Below are 20179 nucleotides of genomic sequence, written 5' to 3' on the forward strand. Positions count from 1 at the left end.
CTCCTTTAAGTGGTGGAAAACCAGTCCAAGTGAGATTAGTAAAAGGGAACACAGTCTGTGGCAAATCAAATGCAAGACTGTGATCAGGCAGGCAAAAAGGGACTATGAGGAGCATATTGAAAAAAACATAAAGACCATCAATAAAAATTTCTTCAAATATATTAGAAGTAGGAAACCAGCCAGGGAGGCAGTGGGGCCCTTGGATGACCATGGGGTAAAAGGATTACTGAAGGAGGATAGGGAAATGGCTGAGAAGCTGAATGAATTTTTTGCCTCCGTCTTCACTGTGGAAGATGAGAACTTTTTGCCCGCCCCAGAACCACTATACTGGGTCCCATGCTCTTTAACTTGTTCATAAATGGTTTAGAGTTGGGAGTGAGCAGTGAAGTGGCCAAGTTTGCGGATGACACTAAATTGTTCAGGGTGGTGAGAACCAGAGAGGATTGTGAGGAACTCCAAAGGGACCTGTTGAGGCTGGGTGAGTGGGCGTCAATGTGGCAGATGCAGTTCAGTGTGGCCAAGTGCAAAGTAATGCACATTGGGGCCAAGAATCCCAGCTACAAATACAAGTTGATGGGGTGTGAACTGGCAGAGACTGACCAAGAGAAAGATCTTGGGGTCGTGGTAGATAACTCACTGAAAATGTCAAGACAGTGTGCGTTTGCAATAAAAAAGGCCAACGCCATGCTGGGAATTATTAGGAAGGGAATTGAAAACAAATCAGCCAGTACCATAATGCCCCTGTATAAATCGATGGTGCGGTCTCATTTCGAGTACTGTGTGCAGTTCTGGTCGCCGCACCTCAAAAAGGATATTATAGCATTGGAGAAAGTCCAGAAAAGGACAACTAGAATGATTAAAGGGCTGGAGCACTTTCCCTATGAAGAAAGGTTGGAACGCTTGGGACTCTTTAGCTTGGAGAAACGTCGACTGCGGGGTGACATGGTAGAGGTTTACAAGATAATGCATGGGATGGAGAAAGTAGAGAAAGAGGTACTTTTCTCCCTTTCTCACAATACAAGAACTCGTGGGCATTCGATGAAATTGCTGAGCAGACAGGTTAAAACGGATAAAAGGAAGTACTTCTTCACCCAAAGGGTGATTAACATGTGGAATTCACTGCCACAGGAGGTGGTGGCGGCCACAAGCATGGCCACCTTCAAGAGGGGTTTTGATAAAAATATGGAGCACAGGTCCATCAGTGGCTATTAGCCACAGTATGTGTGTATATATATATATATATAAAAAATTTTGGCCACTGTGTGACACAGAGTGTTGGACTGGATGGGCCATTGGCCTGATCCAACATGGCTTCTCTTATGTTCTTATGTTATGTTCTTAACAAACCACACGTATCTATTCTGCCATAACAAGAAATCTTTGCTGAAATCCCTTCCAGATTTACACATTTAGCTAAATGAGACGTTCCTATAGAGAGCCAGTTTGGTGTGGTGGTTAAGTGTGCAGACTCTTATCTGGGAGAACCAGGTTTGATTCCCCACTCCTCCACTTGCAGCTGCTGGAATGGCCTTGAATCAGCCATAGATCTCGCAGCAGTTGTCCTTGAAAGGGCAGCTTTGTGAGAGCTCTCTCAGTCCTACCTACCTCACAGGGTGTCTGTTGGGGGGGGAGGTAAAAGAGATTATGACCATTCTGCGATTCAGAGTACAAGGTGGGATATAAATAGGGTTGCTGAGTCCAATTCAAGAAATATCAGGGGACTTTGGGGGTGGAGCCAGGAAACTTTGGGGGTGGAGCCAGAAGACATTGGGGCAGAGCCAGGAACAAGGGTGTGACAAGCATAATTGAACTCCAAGGGAGTTCTGGCCATCACATTTAAAGGGATGGCACACCTTTTTAATTGTCTTCCTTCCATAGGAAATAATGAAGGATAGGGGCACCTTCTTTTGGGGCTCAAAGAATTGGACCCCATGTTCCAATTGTTTTGAAACTTGGGGGGTACTTTGGGAAGAGGTACTAGATACTATACTGAAAATTTGGTGCCTCTACCTCAAAAAACAGCTCCCTCAGAGCCTCCACATTAATTTCCCATTATACCCTATGAGAATCGATCTCCACATAGGGAATAATGAAGTGCTCAGCAGACGTTTCCCTCCCTTCCCCCGTTTCTGACGACTGAAGCGAGGGATTGGCCTCTCTACTCACAAGTTGCTGCCAACTTCTTCAAAGTAACACAGACACCCCATCCCAAGAGGAAGCCTTTCAATTGGAGACTGAAGCCTCCGGAGCTGGAAACGCACATGGCCCTCTGGGGGCGGGATTTCCCCCCCCCCTCGCTGGCCAGCTGACTTGGGGCGGGAAGTAGCCTGGGAAAGTGGAAGAACCCCCGCTGGGACCTGGGGATTGGCAAGCCTAGATATAAATCCAATATCATCTTCTTTTTCTTCATTTCAACAAGCCATCCAAAAGTTCACCTAGACAATTAGCAAGACAGTATGCTAAGCGTACTTCAGACTGTACCAGTTCTGAACGCACAAAATTAAATACTCCTTCAAGTAAAAATGCCAAAACATGGGGTGGTTTTATGGCTCGCTGGCACAAAACAAAGGCTGTGCATGTGGGCGATTTCAGGTGCAATCCACATTATTTTCAGTGAAAGGATTTCAGAGCCAAAAGTCTCAGGAATGATGTACTATGACAGGTTTTTTTGAATGCGCAGATTGGTTCAAATAGTTAAACCTGCCCCAAAAGTGACCTAGGCCCAAACTACACATATTTTACATGAGATCACCATGAGGACCTGCAGCCATAGGTAAGTTCAAGTTCTTAATGGCCACTCACTTTAGAAGCACTACAGGGGCTTGACTGTGGTTGGGAGTTGGGACCATGGTGTATGTAAGGGATAAGAGGTTCCTGCTTTCCCACTGTGCTGTATTCTCAACCTGAAATGGCTTCAGGGGTGTTATTTGCCCCATGCAGCCCCCTCTCTCAACAAAGCAAGTCACATCCTTGAGGTTATTTCCGGTTGAGATAAAAGGGTGAGGAGAAGGCAGGAGCCCCTCCTCCAAGGCTGCAGTCCTCACCTGAATCAGGTCCCTGTGGCTCTTGCCATGGAGAACTCAAGCTGACAGACCACCGCAAGTCCCCACTGGCACCACGTGTTAAATGTAATGGCCTTCAGGTGGCAGATCTTGAACTTGCCTGCAAGCCACAGTAGAAGCTACAAGACACAAGGCTTGTACAAGGATATAAGCCACAGTAGAAAAACAAGGTGGCTGGCATTACATTTTTAGGGTCCTGCTAACCTTTTAAATGGAGACCAGGATCATTGCTATGCTAAAGATGATGTCTCTTGCCCTCCTGGTTTTAAATCTACGTGCAAATCATGCGTTCTTACAGAGTTCTACCAGATTGGATTATGATTCTTCTTTTAGTGTTAAAACGGTTGCTGTGGTTTTTACTCTGTATGCCACCGCAGAAGTTTAATTTATGAGGCAGAAAAGGAAATTCTAAATCAAGATTAAAGATTGGATCCAGCCAGCTTTTGCCATTCAGTCTTACCCAAGTCCCTTCCATTCTACAGCTTTTGCCCCATGTGGCTTTCAACCATGTGATCCTGACCCCATCATAATCTTTTGGTTACCTCCTCCATTTTTTCACAGGCAAAGAAAGCTGGTTGGAGCCAGCCCTAAATAATCAGTGTGTTGATTACTACAAACAGAGAATTCTGTCCCTCTTCCTGCGTTCTTCTTCATCATTCTCAGAGTCCTCAAAGTTTACTTCTAGCTGAGATATGAGGCCTGTTCAAATATACAAGATGATGTTCAGTTTGCCTGTCACACAGGGCTTTCAAATGCTGCATTAGGCAAATAGGACCCACCTTAAAACCGCCTTGACTATCTCATGAATAAACACTAGTTGGAGGAGGTGGCCCCCATCCACATCAGTCAATTTCTGATCAGAGAGATGACCCATGTCCCCGTTTACACCATAAAGGACAAACGAGGCTTGGGTTACCTGTGGGAGTGGCTGTGTAACTTTGCAGCTGGAATGCTCTCTCACACATGTTCAGAAGTACCAAGTCAAAGGATGAGCCATGCAAATACCAAAGTGTAGAGCATGGATAAGTGCATGCGCTGGGGAGGGGGGCAGACAGATAAACATGCAACAAATAAGTGTTGTGAAATGTAGAGTGACAGTAAACATGGCACTGGGAGGCTCTCTGCTCCACCCAGGCATTCTCTGTAGTGGAAGGTTAATCTTTCTTGATAGCAGGTCAGGCTGTTTTATCAGCCTCTCCTGTGTAGGTGGAAACTTGTCACATCATCCAGAGATAAGAGGTAAGGGAAGGAACTGGGGCATCTGGAAGATCACCACACTAAAGATGGTGATATTTCTTGGCCCCATCAGGAATACACCCATCGACCAAAGCAGGTTCAGAATATTTTCTCACCCCAAGTAAAATACACCCATTGCTTCCTCTTGCATTGCTGCTGAGCCCCTATGGCAATGACTCTGCCCCAGCTGTCACTAGAACAGATTCAGAAGGCAATGCCCATCACCTCCCATTTTATGAGAACATATGAACATATGAAGCTGCCTTATACTGAATCAGACCCTTGGTCCATCAAAGTCAGGATTGTCTACTCAGACTGGCAGCGGCTCTCCAGGGTCTCAAGCTGAGATTTTTCACACCTATTTGCCTGGACCCTTTTTTGGAGATGCCAGGGATTGAACCTGGGACCTTCTGCTTCCCAAGCAGATGTTCTACCACTGAGCCACCGTCCCTCCCCAACTTGAACCTAGTTGGAACTTTGCTTGTTGTGCTGCCTTAAGCAGACTTTCAGGGATCTTGGCCAAAGAACTGACTCTGCCTTCACCTTCCTACTTGTACAGAAGTACCCAACTTTAGCACTACCTGGGAGGCCCAAGTATGAACATCCAGAGCCAAAGGACTGCAATGAGAAAATTCACACCAAGACTGAAATCCAGAAGCTTTTGTGGCTTCTGGAAACCATTTTCTTTTAAAAAACTGTGTTAAATAAACACATGCCACACCTAGATGGTGTGAACTGAAGGTATTATCTCATAAGCAAACAAGGGCCCCCGCATTAGCTCTAATTTGCTTCTTGGCAGCAAAGTGGGGCAAAAGCAAAGAGGAGAGAAGAAAACACACAAGGATTTGGAGGTCAGCAGAAAATGCACGTGTTTATCAAGAGGCAGTGTATACAACCCAGGGGAAAACAGATCTCAGAATGCAAAGCCCTACCCAGAGGTGCTTGTGTTTGCACGATGGATGCCAAGCTGTTAATGCGACTGAATAGATATCAACAAGTATTGATCCTGTGGTGGTGGTGGGGGGTGTACAGCTCAAATATCTTGCAGGAACTAGCCCTAAAATATATCAGGAGGCACAGAAAACACAGCTTTGTTTGCTCTGGATTAGCTTTCAACTGGTATCACCAGGGCTTTTTTTGAGCAGGAACGCACAGGAACACAGTTCTGGCTGGCTTGGTGTCAGGGGGTGTGACCTAATATGCAAATAGGCTCCTGCTGGGCTTTTTCTACAAAAAAAAAAAGCCCTGGGTATCACCCACAGACACAGAGGACATGCTCAGAGGTCTGTGAAATAGAGCTGCAATCAGTTTGGGAGAAAGAACATCTCCATCCAGTTCTCAAAATTTGAACATTCTGCTTTAGATTCTCACTAGGATTCCCACCCCTCCAGCACCTCCAAATATAAACACAGTTTGATTTTAGGGTTTTGGAAAATAGGAGGATGTCCTTTCAGCTCTAATTACATTTTTTTTCAAACAAACAGTGGCCTCAGATGGGTTTTATGGAGCAAATCATGAGGGACAGCAACTATTAGCTATGACAAGTGCACGGATTCACCAGTTTGTACCTTTACAAACTAGTTATAGCAGGACAAAAAAATAGGGAGGGCTGTGACCTTAAGAACATAAGAAGAGCCCTGCTGGATCAGATCAATGGTCCTAGTCCAGCATCCTGTCTATCACAATGGCCAACCAGGTACTCCTGGCCTCAATCTAGCTGTTTTGCTGCAGACTGACATAGATGCCCTCTGAAACTGCCAAATGACAGAGATCAGTTCCTCTGAAGAAAATGACGGTTTTGGAGGTTGGAATCTGTGGCATTATACCCTCCTGATATCCCTCCCTTTACCAAACCATGCCCTCTGGAGGTTTTACCCCAACCTGGAGTTGGTAACCCTACACACAAGGGCAGACTGGCCATTAAGGCCACTGGAAAGCATTCCCATGGGCTGATGACCTGGAAAGTAGCCCCGCACCGGGGCTCTTTGGCCTCAGAGCAGCCCCAAAGCTGGTTTGGCCTCCCAATCTGCCCCTGCTGCTCAGTCTGTATCATGGCTATGCTTGGAAAGGGGCAAGGGATGTCTCTGGAATTATTACAGATCATCTCCAGACCACAGAGATCAGATCCCCTGCAGAAAATGGATGCTGTTGAAGGTGGACTCTATGGCATTCTACAACACTGATGTTCTTGTACTCCCCAGGCTCCATCTGCAAATCTTAAGGAGTTTCCTAACTTTGATCTGGCAACCGCCCCATCCTGTGTCAGTGACCAGGGGGCACCTGGCAATCCTAGAAGAGGCCCAATGAACTGTACCTTGTTGAGGGCAACCAAAACATGGAACTGGTGTTCCAAGGATTAATGCATGTACTGTGGGATGAAGACCCACATTTGAAGACTTGATGTTGCAAGAGTTCAGTGTTTGAAAAGTATCCCTTGCCAGGGCTTTTTTTTAAAAAAAACAGGAACACACAGGAACGCAGTTCCGGCTGGCTTGGTGACAGGGGGTGTGGCCTCATATGCAAATGAGTTCCTGCTTGGCTTTTCCTACAAAAAAACCCTGTGTGAAATAATCCTGGCAGCAGGGGATGTGGCCTAATATGCATATGAGTTCCTGCTGGGGTTTTTTCTACAAAAAAAGCCCTGTCACTTGCCATCATGTTGCAAAAGAGATTTTTTAAAAAAACCTTTGAAATGGGGGAAAAATTTAATTCACTTTCTGACATTCTGCCAGACTCTGCTGCACAAATTGGTTTTGGCTGGTATGATGAGAGAGCAGTGAGCAGAGAAGTCTATGAACTATATTCAGGACCAGATCTACATGTTTTTTTGAGGAGGAGCAAAATTAAAAAAATGAAGCCCCCTTATGGGCCATTCTATCATATGGTCCCATAGAATACAATGGACTCCATACCCAATTTGACGTCTCCCTTCCGTCGGCACCCGGAGCAAGCACCCCCCCGTGTCCCCCCCCCCCCGCCCCAATCCAGCCCTGACTATAGTCAATCTCAGGTCTGATCATACTTGGCGGCTTTAGGGAAGCCCCCTACTCTTTCATTCAGCATTTGTGCTCTTAGCAGACATTTGCAGCTGTGTGCCTTTAATTCTGTGTGATGGGGTTGCCCTCAAGAGGGCATGTTACTCATGTTCAGAAATAGCTGCACTTTATAAAGGAACAATAATCTACACATGTTTAGAGAAAGTCAGCCTTTAAAAAAAAAAAAAATCTTCACCTGAACAATATGCTCCCTTTAGGGGAACTACATCTTAAAGACTTAAATGCACATTGCTGCATATGGGTTTATATTTACAAAGAGGACAAATGGTAAAGAAAAGAAAGGAAGGGGAGAACCAAATGAAGCTGTCAACAAGGGCAGAGCTCGCCCAATTTTAATAACTTTGAAAAAGAAGTATTTACAGCAGGTGTAGCTTGCCCTGAAAAAGTAGGGACAGCTGTTCCTTTGGGAATTCTCCCTTTTATACAAAAGCTTGTAAAGGGACAGGAGCCCTGCTGCCCTATTTTTCATTTGGACAGTCAACATAGACTAGTTCTCACTGGGGTGTACTTAGGCTGAACCACCTATGGTTGAATCAGCTCTTCCACGTGCTATCATTTATTTATTCAAAAAAATTATATGTTGCATCTCCTAGGATTGGCAGGCTGCAGCTAGCAACCCCCAGGAGGTTTTGGAGGCACATCTTGGTCAAAACTGGAAGTTACATCAAGAAGAAGAAGAAGATGATGATGATATTAGATTTATATCCCGCCCTATACTCTGAATCTCAGAGTGGTCACAATCGCCTTTATCTCCCCCCCACACACACACACCGGACACCCTGTGAGGTAGGTAGGACTGAGAGGGTTCTCACAAAGCTGCCCTTTCAAGGACAACTGCTGCAAAAGCTATGGCTGACCAAAGGCCATTCCAGCAGCTGCAAGTGGAGGAGTGGGAAATCAAACCTGGTTCTCTCAAATTAATGTCTATGCACTTAACCACTACACTAAACTGGCTCTGGGATTTACAAAAAACTCTCTAATGTCACCATAAAAGTTTTTGTTAACATGTTAGACGGGCAGTGCCTAGCAGCCACCAAGAGGTCTGTGACTGGGGTGATGTCTCTGACTCCCCCTGCTGCCACTCTGAGCGGGTAATAAGAATGGCAGATGAGGGATCCCCCTCCCCAACCAGGGGCTTGGCAGTCTTGCAACAAGCTTGGCTGCTCAGGGGCCTCCCATTATAGCAGCATCCCTAGCCTCTCAAGGGATCTGCTTCAGATGGCCAGAGCCGTTGGGTTTTATCTTACAAGCTTTATTTAGTGGGTTTATTTTGCCAGATTTTTAATGGTCCACCTCTGTTTTATGGATCATTTGTATGCTGTCCATTGGAGAGGGTCTGTGGCTCAATGGTAGAGCATCTGCTTGGCATGCAGAAGGTTCAATCCCCATCATCTCCAGTTAAAAAGATCAGATGGTAGGTAACGTGAAGGAGCTCTGCCTGACACACCCTGGAGAGCTGCTTGCCAGTCTAAGTAGACAATATTGATCTTGATTGATGACTGGTCTAATTCTGTACAAGGTAGCTTCATGTACCATGGCTTGTTTCTAATATTGTGACACTGCTTTTAATTAAAAGCTGTCTCAAGTGGGATTCTAAATAGGCAGCAAAGAAATATCCTAAATAAATAGTATACCAAAAATAAGCATCGGAAAGCAAAGGCTAGGTGAGAATCTTCCTCTCTGCCAAGCTAATTTTCTGTTGCTGCAACTCTTTAATATGGAGAGGAATCCAATCATGTGCGCCCTTTTATTCTGAAAGTGGTACAGTCCAGAAAAAAAAGCTACCATTGCAGTGAATGCCAAATTACATGCCATGCCAAATCCGTTATCAGATCTCAGATCAGGGACACCGTATGTGTATGAGAACAGGGTAATAACGTTTCTGGACAGGGCAGCATTTAAATTGGGAAAATGAAATGGGATGTGTGTACAGTCATCCCATCTCTATTCTATTTAGGGCTTCCTAGAGTTGCTATTAACTTTTCAAGAAACCACAAGGGAGAGCTTGATCTCTTGGCTCCATTTCTGTTTACAACTTAAAAGCCAGGTCTTTGTTTTATTTTGGGCTTTACATCCTCTTTTTTCCTTTCTTTTCCCCAACAAGAAGCCAGGAGAATGAGTTTCTGGCTACACCAGAAAATTCAGTTTTGGCTGGGTAGTGATTCCATAACCTACCTTCCTGCTCCATAGACCAAATATGCAGATTCTGACCCTACCTTTGGTCTAGTTGTTCAGTGCTGACATTTTGACTTAGTGGATTGCCCTCTGACTCAGTACTCAAACACCAGGATGTGTTTTGACTTGTGGACCACTCTTCTGAGATATTGGGGAACCAAATGTGTGATTGAGTCATGAAATGCTTTTGCCTCCTATTCAGTCCCACAGATATTGCTTATGGAAGATGTAATCCCTGAATTAGTTGTGAGTGCTAACACAAAAGGACCATCTTTGTTTTGGGGTTTTTTCAGTTCTCAGAAGTGAGCATAGTATTTCTTTTGTAACAGCCAGGCATCCCAGCCACAAGAGGGAGATGTGACACAGATTTCTGTAATCTCCAACGAAAGCTGATTCATATGAACTTCTAAAAAGTAAAATCTTGTGTGAAGTCCACCACAAACTTAAGGAATGAATGAATATAAGCCTGACTGAAGGACTCTCCCCACGCCCCGTCAATTTTGGACACATGCCATTTTGTAAAAATCTCTTAGTCAGCTCAAATTACACATTAACTGGAGACATGTGACAATTTTCATCATTTTTTAAAGGAAAGGAATAAAGACAAACCTCTATGAAGATAAACAGAAACAACGTACAAAAGTACTAGAAGTTGTCATAATAAAATTACTACCCACCTACCTATGTTTTATCTACCCTCATTTTCAGTTACGTATATTTATTATTATTTTAATTCATTTATGCCCCACGTTTCTTTCCAATGGGGAGCTAAGCAGCTGACGTCATCCTCTTCTCCTTCATTTTATCCTCACAATGACCCCATGAGTTACATTAGGCTAAGAGTGTATCAGTGGCCCAAGGTAACTCTCTCTCTCTCACACACACACAAGGTTACTCATTACAATGCCATGGGAGAGTAGGAATTCAAACCTGGGCTTCCATGAAGAATACTGTACCATGAATTTTCTTTTCGGTCTCTAGTGACACTTCCTTAAAATCTTTAATGATTTCAATTTCTTCATTGTCAATGTTAAAAGTGTGCAATTTCTTATAATAATATAAAACTAATTAAAAAGCAGAGTCATCTCCTCTCTGCCTACAAACACAGACAACAGAATGAGCTATGAAAATCCAGGCCAGTAGCATAGAGCAGAAACAGAAAGGTGCCAACACTAAATGACTCACACAAGCAAGCCAAGTCACAGGCTGTTACAGAGAAAGTGTGAATCTAGGAAATATATTTGCTTTGCTGTGCCCTGAAGACACTTGGAAGAACATGAAAAGCACCAGCCATGGAAACAGGGACAGGAGCACCTTCCCACCACACCCCACAGCCAGCCTCTTGCGTTTCTAAAGGGCACTGGCTTCTCAACTGTGGCTTAACAGATCATGTGAAGCAACAAAGGGAATACAAGTCCCCCAAGCCTTACATTAGGCACCCCGTAGTATTAAAGCAATTAATCAACTACTAAAGAGGAGCTGTAGGAACATGACATGGAGGATGGAAAAAATAAAGGTCTTTAGGGCAAGTCAAATAAAGACACATCTCACAAATCTGCCAAGGGACGGTGGCGAGACACACAAAACTTGTGGTACCTGCCACTGGTTCAGAAATCCTGGGTAAAGAGGTAAAATCTTGGGGGAAATCTTGGGAAGAAATTTGCAGTACAACTTAAAGGAGCACCCCAGAGTTCACTGCCAAGGTAATTCACATAAGCAAACCAAATTACATCCCAAATACCCTGCTGGTGTGGAGGTTTATATGCATGTTGAACTGAGTGTCGTAAGAAATAAGATAGAGGGGGACAGCAAAGACCAGCTATTGCCTCAAACTGAAGGCAGCACTCTTCAGACCTCTGCCAACACCGCCTCCATCAACAAGGCTCTAGTCGCTGCTCTCTGACACTGAATGGGGCAGGGGCAATTGAAGTACAAACCCCTCATTTCTCTGTGGCCCCAACCCGGGTCACCCAAGGACAGCGTTTCAGATCTTAATTAGAAACTGATAGATTGGCAATCTCAGCTGGTGCAAGATCTAGTCCCATGCTAATACAGATGTCGGCCTGGGACAGGGTGGTGCTCATTTATATCTGTGACCTGGATCACACGCACACACACGTTAATCAGACTTTGGGGGAAGCCTCTCTCCAGGCAAGCAAGCATGTCTTTAACTTCATTTGTACATCAGGAAAACTTGCAGATCCTCTCTTGGAATGCTTTCAGCTGCTTTCCCCATAAGCATACCAATTTTACTGCTCTGGGCATCAGCCTGCTGATGACAAGGGTTGATCTACCACCCCACTGCCTTTGAATCTTCTCTGCCAGCGTAATTTTACAGGCTTACCTCTCCTTGGCTTGTACAATCAGGAAATAGTTGTGTGGTGAGATACCAAGGAGATGGGGCTTTACGCCTGCAGTAGACATATGATACGGGAAACTTTGGCAGGTGTAACTTGGCACACAGGGCTGAGAGAAGCCTTGTCACCGAAACTCCCTCTTCTGCCCAAGTATTAAAAACACGGGAGCCTGGCCTTCCCTTGCCAGCCTCTTCAGTTGTTTCCCAATGGTCTCTTTTCTCCAGTTTACAATGTGGTAAATGTCACTATCATTAATTAAGATAACTACATGTAATTAATTAGATGGCGCATACCCACCCACCTTTTCAACAAGCAGCAATTTATTTCACATTAACTTGGGCACCAGCGCACGACTCTGGTTGCCAACTATTTTTATAAGGGCCCTGTTTTCTAGCTTCAATAGCAGCCTGACAGTTTGGGTTTTTTTTTTAATTACGCAAAACATTTTCCCCCAACACACATCTCCAGACTATGGAGTATTTTGCCTACTAAACTATTATGTTGTCATACTATTCTTAAAAGTACAGCAAAAAAAGAAAAAGGTAGCATCTTCCAAGCCGGCAGCTGGTAGACTAATTGTCACACAAACAGCTGCCTGATATTCCCTTGCATCACTTAAGGGAGCATGATGGACAATGTCTTTGGAAAACTTTGTTCTCCCTGTGCCTTTCAGTTGAGGAGAAGAGGGGTCAGTACTCCAGATGGGCTGATCAATTTATTTGTAATTAAGACCCTGAAATGCTCTCATCACTCTGGAACTGTCCCTGCCGCACTGCAGGATTATAAATATTATTCACGGCCATTTGATTCTGAGTTCCATTCAAGATGCTGGTTATGACCTTCATAGCACTTTGTGGCTTGGAGCCTGCGCCTCACTTATCTGTTGGACTGTCATTCCCCACATGTGCTTGTGTGACTATTACAATCTACTAGCTGCCAGCTTCTGGCTATCTTCCTGCTGAAGGTTGCCTGCATGCATCTACCAAAGCACGTTCCTTTTCAATACTGGCCCCCTCCTTGTAGAAGAGCTCCCTGAAGATATGAGGAGGGCACCATCCGTATAACTTTTAGGAGGTGCTATGGCTTTCCAATGGGGTTTGACATGCAGGCATTTTCTTATGGGGACTTAATGGAGCTTTATTTCATGACAGATGGTAACCTTGTAAGCTGCCTTGAGCTACAATGGGAAGGCGGGATGTAAATATTGTATAATAAAGTTAAATAGATAAAACATCTTACATGGGGGTGGGGGGAGGCAGAAAGCCAGATCAGGAGGAGATGACCTCATCTCTTCCCCTAACTCAGTAAAACTTATCATCTGCAATTGTCAACCAGTGTGCAAATTCTATGTGCATAAGCACTTGCAGACCTTATGCTAAATGCACATATGGGACAGCAAAATGATCCTACTCTCCTGGATCCCATATTCTCTGAACACACACCTTAACAAGTCTGTAGCCCTTCTCTCGTTTAAGCATAACTGGAATAACTCTCATTAGATCTCCCAGTAATAAATGAACACTAACCTTCTGTTGGTCATGTGCAAACCTAGCCCTGAAAAATGCTGACAAAGGATGAGTGCAGCCCATTGATGTACTAAGGAGAAGTCGGGTCAAACCCACGTAGTTTTCCAGAATCCAACAAAATCACACAGCTCCTGTATAAAATGTATTTAACTCTAGTGGCCCTTTTCATACATTACAATCCCCATGTAATGGGAGGTCAGAAATTGCACACAAATCCTCCTGATATGTGTAGTTCCCATATTCTCTGAAACAGGCAATGAGCAGATTTTCAGTCTTGGTATACTTGAATCAGAACTCTGAAAAAAAATCAGTACTGTGTAGCATGTATAAAGATTGCACACAAGGGTTGCCAACCTCCTGGTGGTGGCTGGAGATATCCTGGGATTACAACTAATCTTCTGGTGACAGAGATCAGTTCACCTGTAGAAAATGACCAATTTGGCATTGCATTCATTGAAGTGCCTCCTCTCCTCAAACTCCACACTCCTCAGGCTCCACCCTTAAAATCTCCAGGTATTTCCCAACCCAGAGCTGGCAACCCTACTGTACATGCATGCCAAATACATGCACTGTCTCTTTCAAGCAACATGGCAGGCTCATAGGTAGCACATGCTTCTGATTTGCACAGCTGACAGGATCCTGTGATGCACAGCTTAACAGGGCCATGTTGTGATCACCTGAATGCTGGCTAAGCATTGCAAAGTGGTTGAGAGACTGAGCTATGACTCAGGAAATCCCATTTGTATCTTCCCTCTGCCATCTACTCTCTATGCAAACCGCTCTCCCTTAGTCCCTGGCGCCTGCACTATGGAGATAACACTGGCCTAATCTGCAAGGTTATTGCAGGGATTACCAGACAATCATGTACACAAGGCACTTTCAACACACCATGTAAATGTGAACTACTACTTATGTCCTCATTTGGGAGGGCTGAGCTCCTCCTGACTCCAAGTTTATTAGACAAATTGTAGACAAACTCCAGAGCATCTGTGTCTGTTGCAAACCTCTGAGGCTGCAGAAAGACACAACACCATCTTTTGGACATATGAATACATGAATCGGTCCATCAAGGTCAGTCAACTCAGACTGGCAGTGATTCTCCAGGTTCTCAGACAGAAGTCTTTCTCATCACCTACTGCCTGGCCCTTTTAACTGGAGATGCTAGAGATTGAACCTGGGACCTTCTGCCTGCAAAGCCAATGTTCTTCCATCTGATTCAGATTCAGGGTTAGGGGAAAATGTTTCCACTCTATCAAGCTTACCTTTGGTTTCATCCAGCAGTTCGATTGTCAATTTCCCAACTTCTGCCACAGCCGGCCAGGGCAAGCCTTTCTCAGCAGCAAACACCAGACTGTAGTAGATGGTGTCAAGTTGAATGCTCCGACGCAAATCCCGGATTTCGTCAAACTCCTTCCATTCCAGCAGCACCCTCAGATATTGGCGCCCCAGTTTCCGCTGGCAAAGACAAATGTCATTACCTCAGGCCTGATCCACACACACAGGAGAATTAGCTGGGAATAATGTGTCATAAGAACATAAGAGAAGCCATGTTGGATCAGGCCAACGGCCCATCCAGTCCAACACTCTGTGTCACACAGTGGCAAAAAAAATTTATATATACACACACTGTGGCTAATAGCCACTGATGGACCTGTGCTCCATATTTTTATCTAAACCCCTCTTGAAGGTGGCTATCCTTGTGGCCGCCACCACCTCCTGTGGCAGTGAATTCCACGTTAATCACCCTTTGGGTGAAGAAGTACTTCCTTTTATCCGTTTTAACCTGTCTGCTCAGCAATTTCATCAAATGCCCACGAGTTCTTGTATTGTGAGAAAGGGAGAAAAGTACTTCTTTCTCTACTTTCTCCATCCCATGCATTATCTTGTAAACCTCTATCATGTCACCCCGCAGTCGACGTTTCTCCAAGCTAAAGAGTCCCAAGCATTTCAACCTTTCTTCATAGGAAAAGTGCTCCAGCCCTTTAATCATTCTAGTTGCCCTTCTCTGGACTTTCTCCAATGCTATAATATCCTTTTTGAGGTGCGGCGACCAGAACTGCACACAGTACTCCAAATGAGACCGCACCATCGATTTATACAGGGGCATTATGATACTGTGTCAGAAAGCAAAATGGGAGGGTGGCCAACTTCACATTGGGAAATCCCTGGAGATTTGGGAGTCTGAGGAGGGTGGGGTTTGGGGAAGGGAGGGACCTCAGTGGGGTATAATGGCATAGAGTATACCCCTCCAAAGCAGTCAGTTTCTCCAGGGGAACTGATCTCAATAATCTGGAGGACAGTCAGGAGATCTCCAGCCCCCATCTGGAGATTGGCAACCCCAGCAAGGTAGGAGAATGGATTGGACCAACTCAGGTGCTAGATTCCAGTTTGCATGTTCCTTTGCATAAAAAACTTAACACACATAGATAACTTGAGGGCTTCAGCGGGGATCTGAACCCAGGTCTCACCAGCCAATACTCTAACCATTACACAACACCACTGTCTCTTTTTATGGTATTTTTTCATTTTATGGTATTGTTATGCTGTTTTATTGATAACAAGAGCCCCGTGGTACAGAGTGGTAAAGCTGCAGTACTGCAGTCTGAGCTCTCTGCTCATGACCTGTGTTCGATCCCGGCAGAAGCTGGGTTCAGGTAGCCAGTTCAAGGCTGACTCAGCCTTCCATCCTTCCGAGGTCGGTAAAATGAGTACCCAGCTTGCTATGGGGAAAGTGTAGTTGACTGGGGAAGGTAATGTCAAACCACACCATAAAAAGTCTGCCATGAAAACATTGTGGTGCGGCGTCACCCTAGAGTCAGAAATGACTGGTGCTTGCACAGAGGACTACCTTTACCTTTTTTAAAATTGATAACATTATTATCAATGTACATTTGAAAGTCATCCTGAGCTTGGGAAGAAGAAGACAAGATGATTTTTATACCCCAGTCTTCTCTACCTTAAGGAGTCTCAAAACTGCTTACAACTGCCTTTCCTTCCTCTCTCCCCAATAGGCACCTTGTTAGGGAAGGTGAGAGTTAGAGAGCTCTGAGAGAACTGCAACTGGCTCAGGGTCACTCAGAAGCTTTATGTGGAGGGGTAGGGAATCAAACCCAGTTCTCCAGATAAAAGTTCTCTTCTGTTAACCACTTTACCACATTGCCACAGGAGGTGGTGGTGGCTACAAGCATGGGTGGTTTCAAGAGGGGACAGGATAAACATATGGAGCAGAGGTCCATCAGTGACTATTAGCCACAAGGTATAGATGGAACTCTGTCTGGGGCAAGTGACACTCTGTATTCTTGGTGCTTGGGGTGCAGCAGTGGGAGGACTTCTAGGGTCCTGGCCCCACTGGTGAACCTCCTGATGGCACCTGGTTTTTTGGCCACTGTGTGACAGAGTGTTGGACTGGATGGGCCATTGGCCTGATCCAATATGGCTTTTCTTATGTTCTTATGGCTTTGGAAAGGCAACACAGAAATGTTTAAAATAAATAATAAATATGTGCCCTTAGTTCACCCGTCTAGTTTCACACTACAATCCTAAACAGAGCTATAGGCTTTTAAGACCCTTGATTTCCATAAGCTTAGAGGGAGTATAACTCTACTTAGGATTGCACTGAGTCCATAGCACCCAGTCTCCTGAGGAAGGATTGTTCACAAGCTACAGTGAATGCCTGCTTGTATGCATGTCCATCTGTTTGTAAGAAAGAGTCAACATACATAAACTTTACAAACGGGGACCAGAACCTGGATAAATGGGTGGTTTCAATCACACATTCAGGTGTAGGTGCAAATGTGACACAAGAATTACTCAATGCACATATAAAGAAAAATCCTTGTACACCGATTGTCCATGTGTTCACCATAACTTGTAAACAGCGGTACTGAATGGGGCCCTAAAACACCTTGGTTGCAAGCTGAACCAAGTGGCCCCTTGCAGGGACTACCATGTAGGTTAGACCAAGGCCCCAAGTGACAACTCATCCAATGCTCACCATGATTACAGTTGTGGCCTGGATAAAAGTACTAGTCCCAAAAAGTCAGATAGGTTAGATGCTTGCACCCAGTGTTCATACTCAATTCATCCAAAGGCTATGGAAAAATGATATCAGCTAAGCTCACAGATAACCCACGTCTCCCTTGGCTTCAAGAGTGGTAGCTTTGTATAAACACTTTTATGACTTATTTCATCCCAGACTGGGGCTTCCTTGACTTGGAAAAATCAAAGCCACAAAGCCTTTGTTAACATAATGCTTCCTGCATTCAACCTGACAGGGCCCATTTACCAAGGATAGTCCCCATTTTATGGTATTTCCCCTGTGCAAATTCTCCCCGATAAATCCCCCCTATTTTGACCCTTTTTGATGCTTTAATAAAATATTGCTAGTATGAATTGCTCAAGATATATCCAGGTGCGCAGCTGTGTTGGTGTGAAACAGTAGAACAGATTTTGAGTCTAGTAGCACCTTTAAGATCAACACAAGTTTATTCAAGGTATGAGCTTTCATGTGCATGCACACTGCTCAAGTTATCATCTTCCTTCCCCCTAGCTTCTGGCAATTAAGTCTGGATGGGTCTTATCCATCCAATGCATTCCCACATTTTTACAGAAAAAAATCTGAGTTTAATAGAATTCTCTTTTCTGTGCAGCTCTTAAATGTATAGGAACCTTCGTAGGATTTTGACCTGGGGTTTTCCAGGCCAGACCAAACTATGAGGCATTTAAGAACATGATGATGATGATTATCCTCAGATTCAGGAACCTTGCAGAGCCACCGATCACAGATGTACAAAAATACATTCCAAACCCCACCCCCCAGCAATAACCACATCAAAACATAGTTAAGGCTTTTAGTTTTGTGTTTCAAAAATGTTGTACACAACTCTAAGCTTACTATCAATACTTGGTCTCTCCCTCGCCTGCCCCACATTCACCCACACTCATCAAATGCTAAAATAGTTTCCCAAACTAAAACTCCCATTGGTATTTTAATCTCAAACAGTCCACTTTGAATATCTCACAACCTGTGTTCTAAGATGAGGTTTCCACTTGCAAATTCAGCCACTGCAAATTCAGCTCCAAGACTTTGTTTCATTTCTGCCTTTAGTCTGGTTACCAGGAGAATGGAGCTTGGCAACATTTAAAATATTATATTTCTGGGATTCCCCTCCCCTCCCTGTGGCAAGAATCAGTTCCAACGTTTTGTTTTTACCTGCAGCTGAATGACGGTCTCAACGCCCTCAGCCGACAAGCTGGCCATCCTTTGCGGAGCCGGTTGCTAGGAAACGTTGGCTTGTGATGCACAGCCATGGAATGGGGAAAGGGAAAGCTTCTGTTAGCTCTCCCTTCCATGGAAGGGTGACCACAGGAACATTGCCAAGCACATAAAGGCTACAATCATATTTCGGGACAGCTCAGCTCCTGGTGGGTTTCAACAGGCTCTGATGATGTCTGGTTATGCTGTTACACAACTTGGGAAGCACAAAATAGCAAATTCAGAAACTCTTTGAAAGAAAATTGAGATCTGACCACTTTTTAAAATCACCTCACCAGTTCAAACCTCTGTGAGGAAACCAAGTGAACCTAGTGACATTTCATAGCATTGTAAGGAGTTCAGCTAAACTGGCTTGGCAAGTTTTGGGCATCATTTCCATTGAGTCAAACAAAACCCAGTTTTTCCTTACAGTAGGCTGTCAGAGGCCTAGTTCTCACCATGCTTGCCAAGGGGCTTGGGAAACAAAACAAAAGAGAAGGTGCTTAACTATTTCCATGCAAGCCATTTTTTTCTGATTCAAATCGGCCTGGGTTGCTTTTTTTCCTCAGGAGGAAAAGATGGGAGTGAAAAAGCAGTTGGGGGGGGGGAATTGATTGGACAAACAACATTTAAGAAGAAGCTTACATCCCTTCTCTCTAGAGCTGCTCACACCAAAATGGGGCCAGTTCTGGGTTGGGAAATACCTGGCAATTGGGGGGTGGAGTCTAAGTAGGGCAGGGTTTGGGAACCTCAGCAGGGTATAATGCCATGGAGTCCACCTTCCAAAGCAGCCATTTGCTCCAGGTGAACTGATTTCTATTGCATGGAGATGAGTTGTAATTCCAAAAGATCTCTAAGCACGACCTGGAGGTTTGCAACCTTAGATACCTTGGAATTTCAGCTGATCCCAGAGAACCAAAATCAGTTCACCTGGAGAAAATGGCTGCTCTGGAGTATGCACATTGTTGGGGGTCCTTCCCCTCCTCTCCCCAAACCCTGCCCTTCCCAGGCTCCCCCCCCCCCCCATCTCCAGGAATTTCCCAGCCAAGAGTTGGTAACCCTACCGCTCTCTCCTATCCCTCAGAGTGCTTGCTTAGGCCTAAAGAGGTGGGTTCAAATCCCTGTCATTCATGAAATAAACTGGATGACCGTAGGCCAATCACTCTCCTTCAGAGCTTTTTAATGTATCACTGTGGTGTCCTAACATTATGGTTAAAAAAAATCTAATACATTTTCTTTCTTTTTAAAAGGTAAGGTGATTATGTGCATTGAGAGAATCCTTGTGCAGAGGCTCTATTTATTTTAAAAATTATATCCCGCCTTTCTGCTCTTACAAGGCGGCTAACAGTTTAAAATGTACAGATAAAATTACACTGTAAACCCATTAATATCAACCCCCCCCCCAAACTAGGGTTGCCAACTTCAAGGAATGGTTTCTGGAGAACTCCTGGAATTACAACTGATCTTCCAGAGACAGAGATCAATTCAGTTGGAGACAATGGCCTCTTTGGAG

At 44.6% G+C, this 20179-nt stretch overlaps 1 protein-coding gene across 1 annotated transcript in view; it reads right to left on the reverse strand.

The window, feature by feature from the left end:
- The window catches only part of C1H8orf74 (chromosome 1 C8orf74 homolog), a 40731-nt gene extending 21960 nt beyond the window's left edge, over positions 1 to 18771 (reverse strand). The window contains exons 1-2 of the mRNA XM_060250042.1: positions 18625 to 18771; positions 14675 to 14867 (exon numbers count right to left, since the gene is read on the reverse strand). Coding sequence (XP_060106025.1) covers positions 14675 to 14867; positions 18625 to 18672 — 241 coding nt within the window. The 5' untranslated portion in view covers positions 18673 to 18771. The remainder of the gene's footprint in view (positions 1 to 14674; positions 14868 to 18624) is intronic.
- Positions 18772 to 20179: the final 1408 nt, after the last annotated feature.

Source organism: Heteronotia binoei, chromosome 1 (assembly GCF_032191835.1).
Source record: "Heteronotia binoei isolate CCM8104 ecotype False Entrance Well chromosome 1, APGP_CSIRO_Hbin_v1, whole genome shotgun sequence".
In the NCBI taxonomy this organism is placed as follows: Eukaryota; Metazoa; Chordata; class Lepidosauria; order Squamata; family Gekkonidae; genus Heteronotia; species Heteronotia binoei.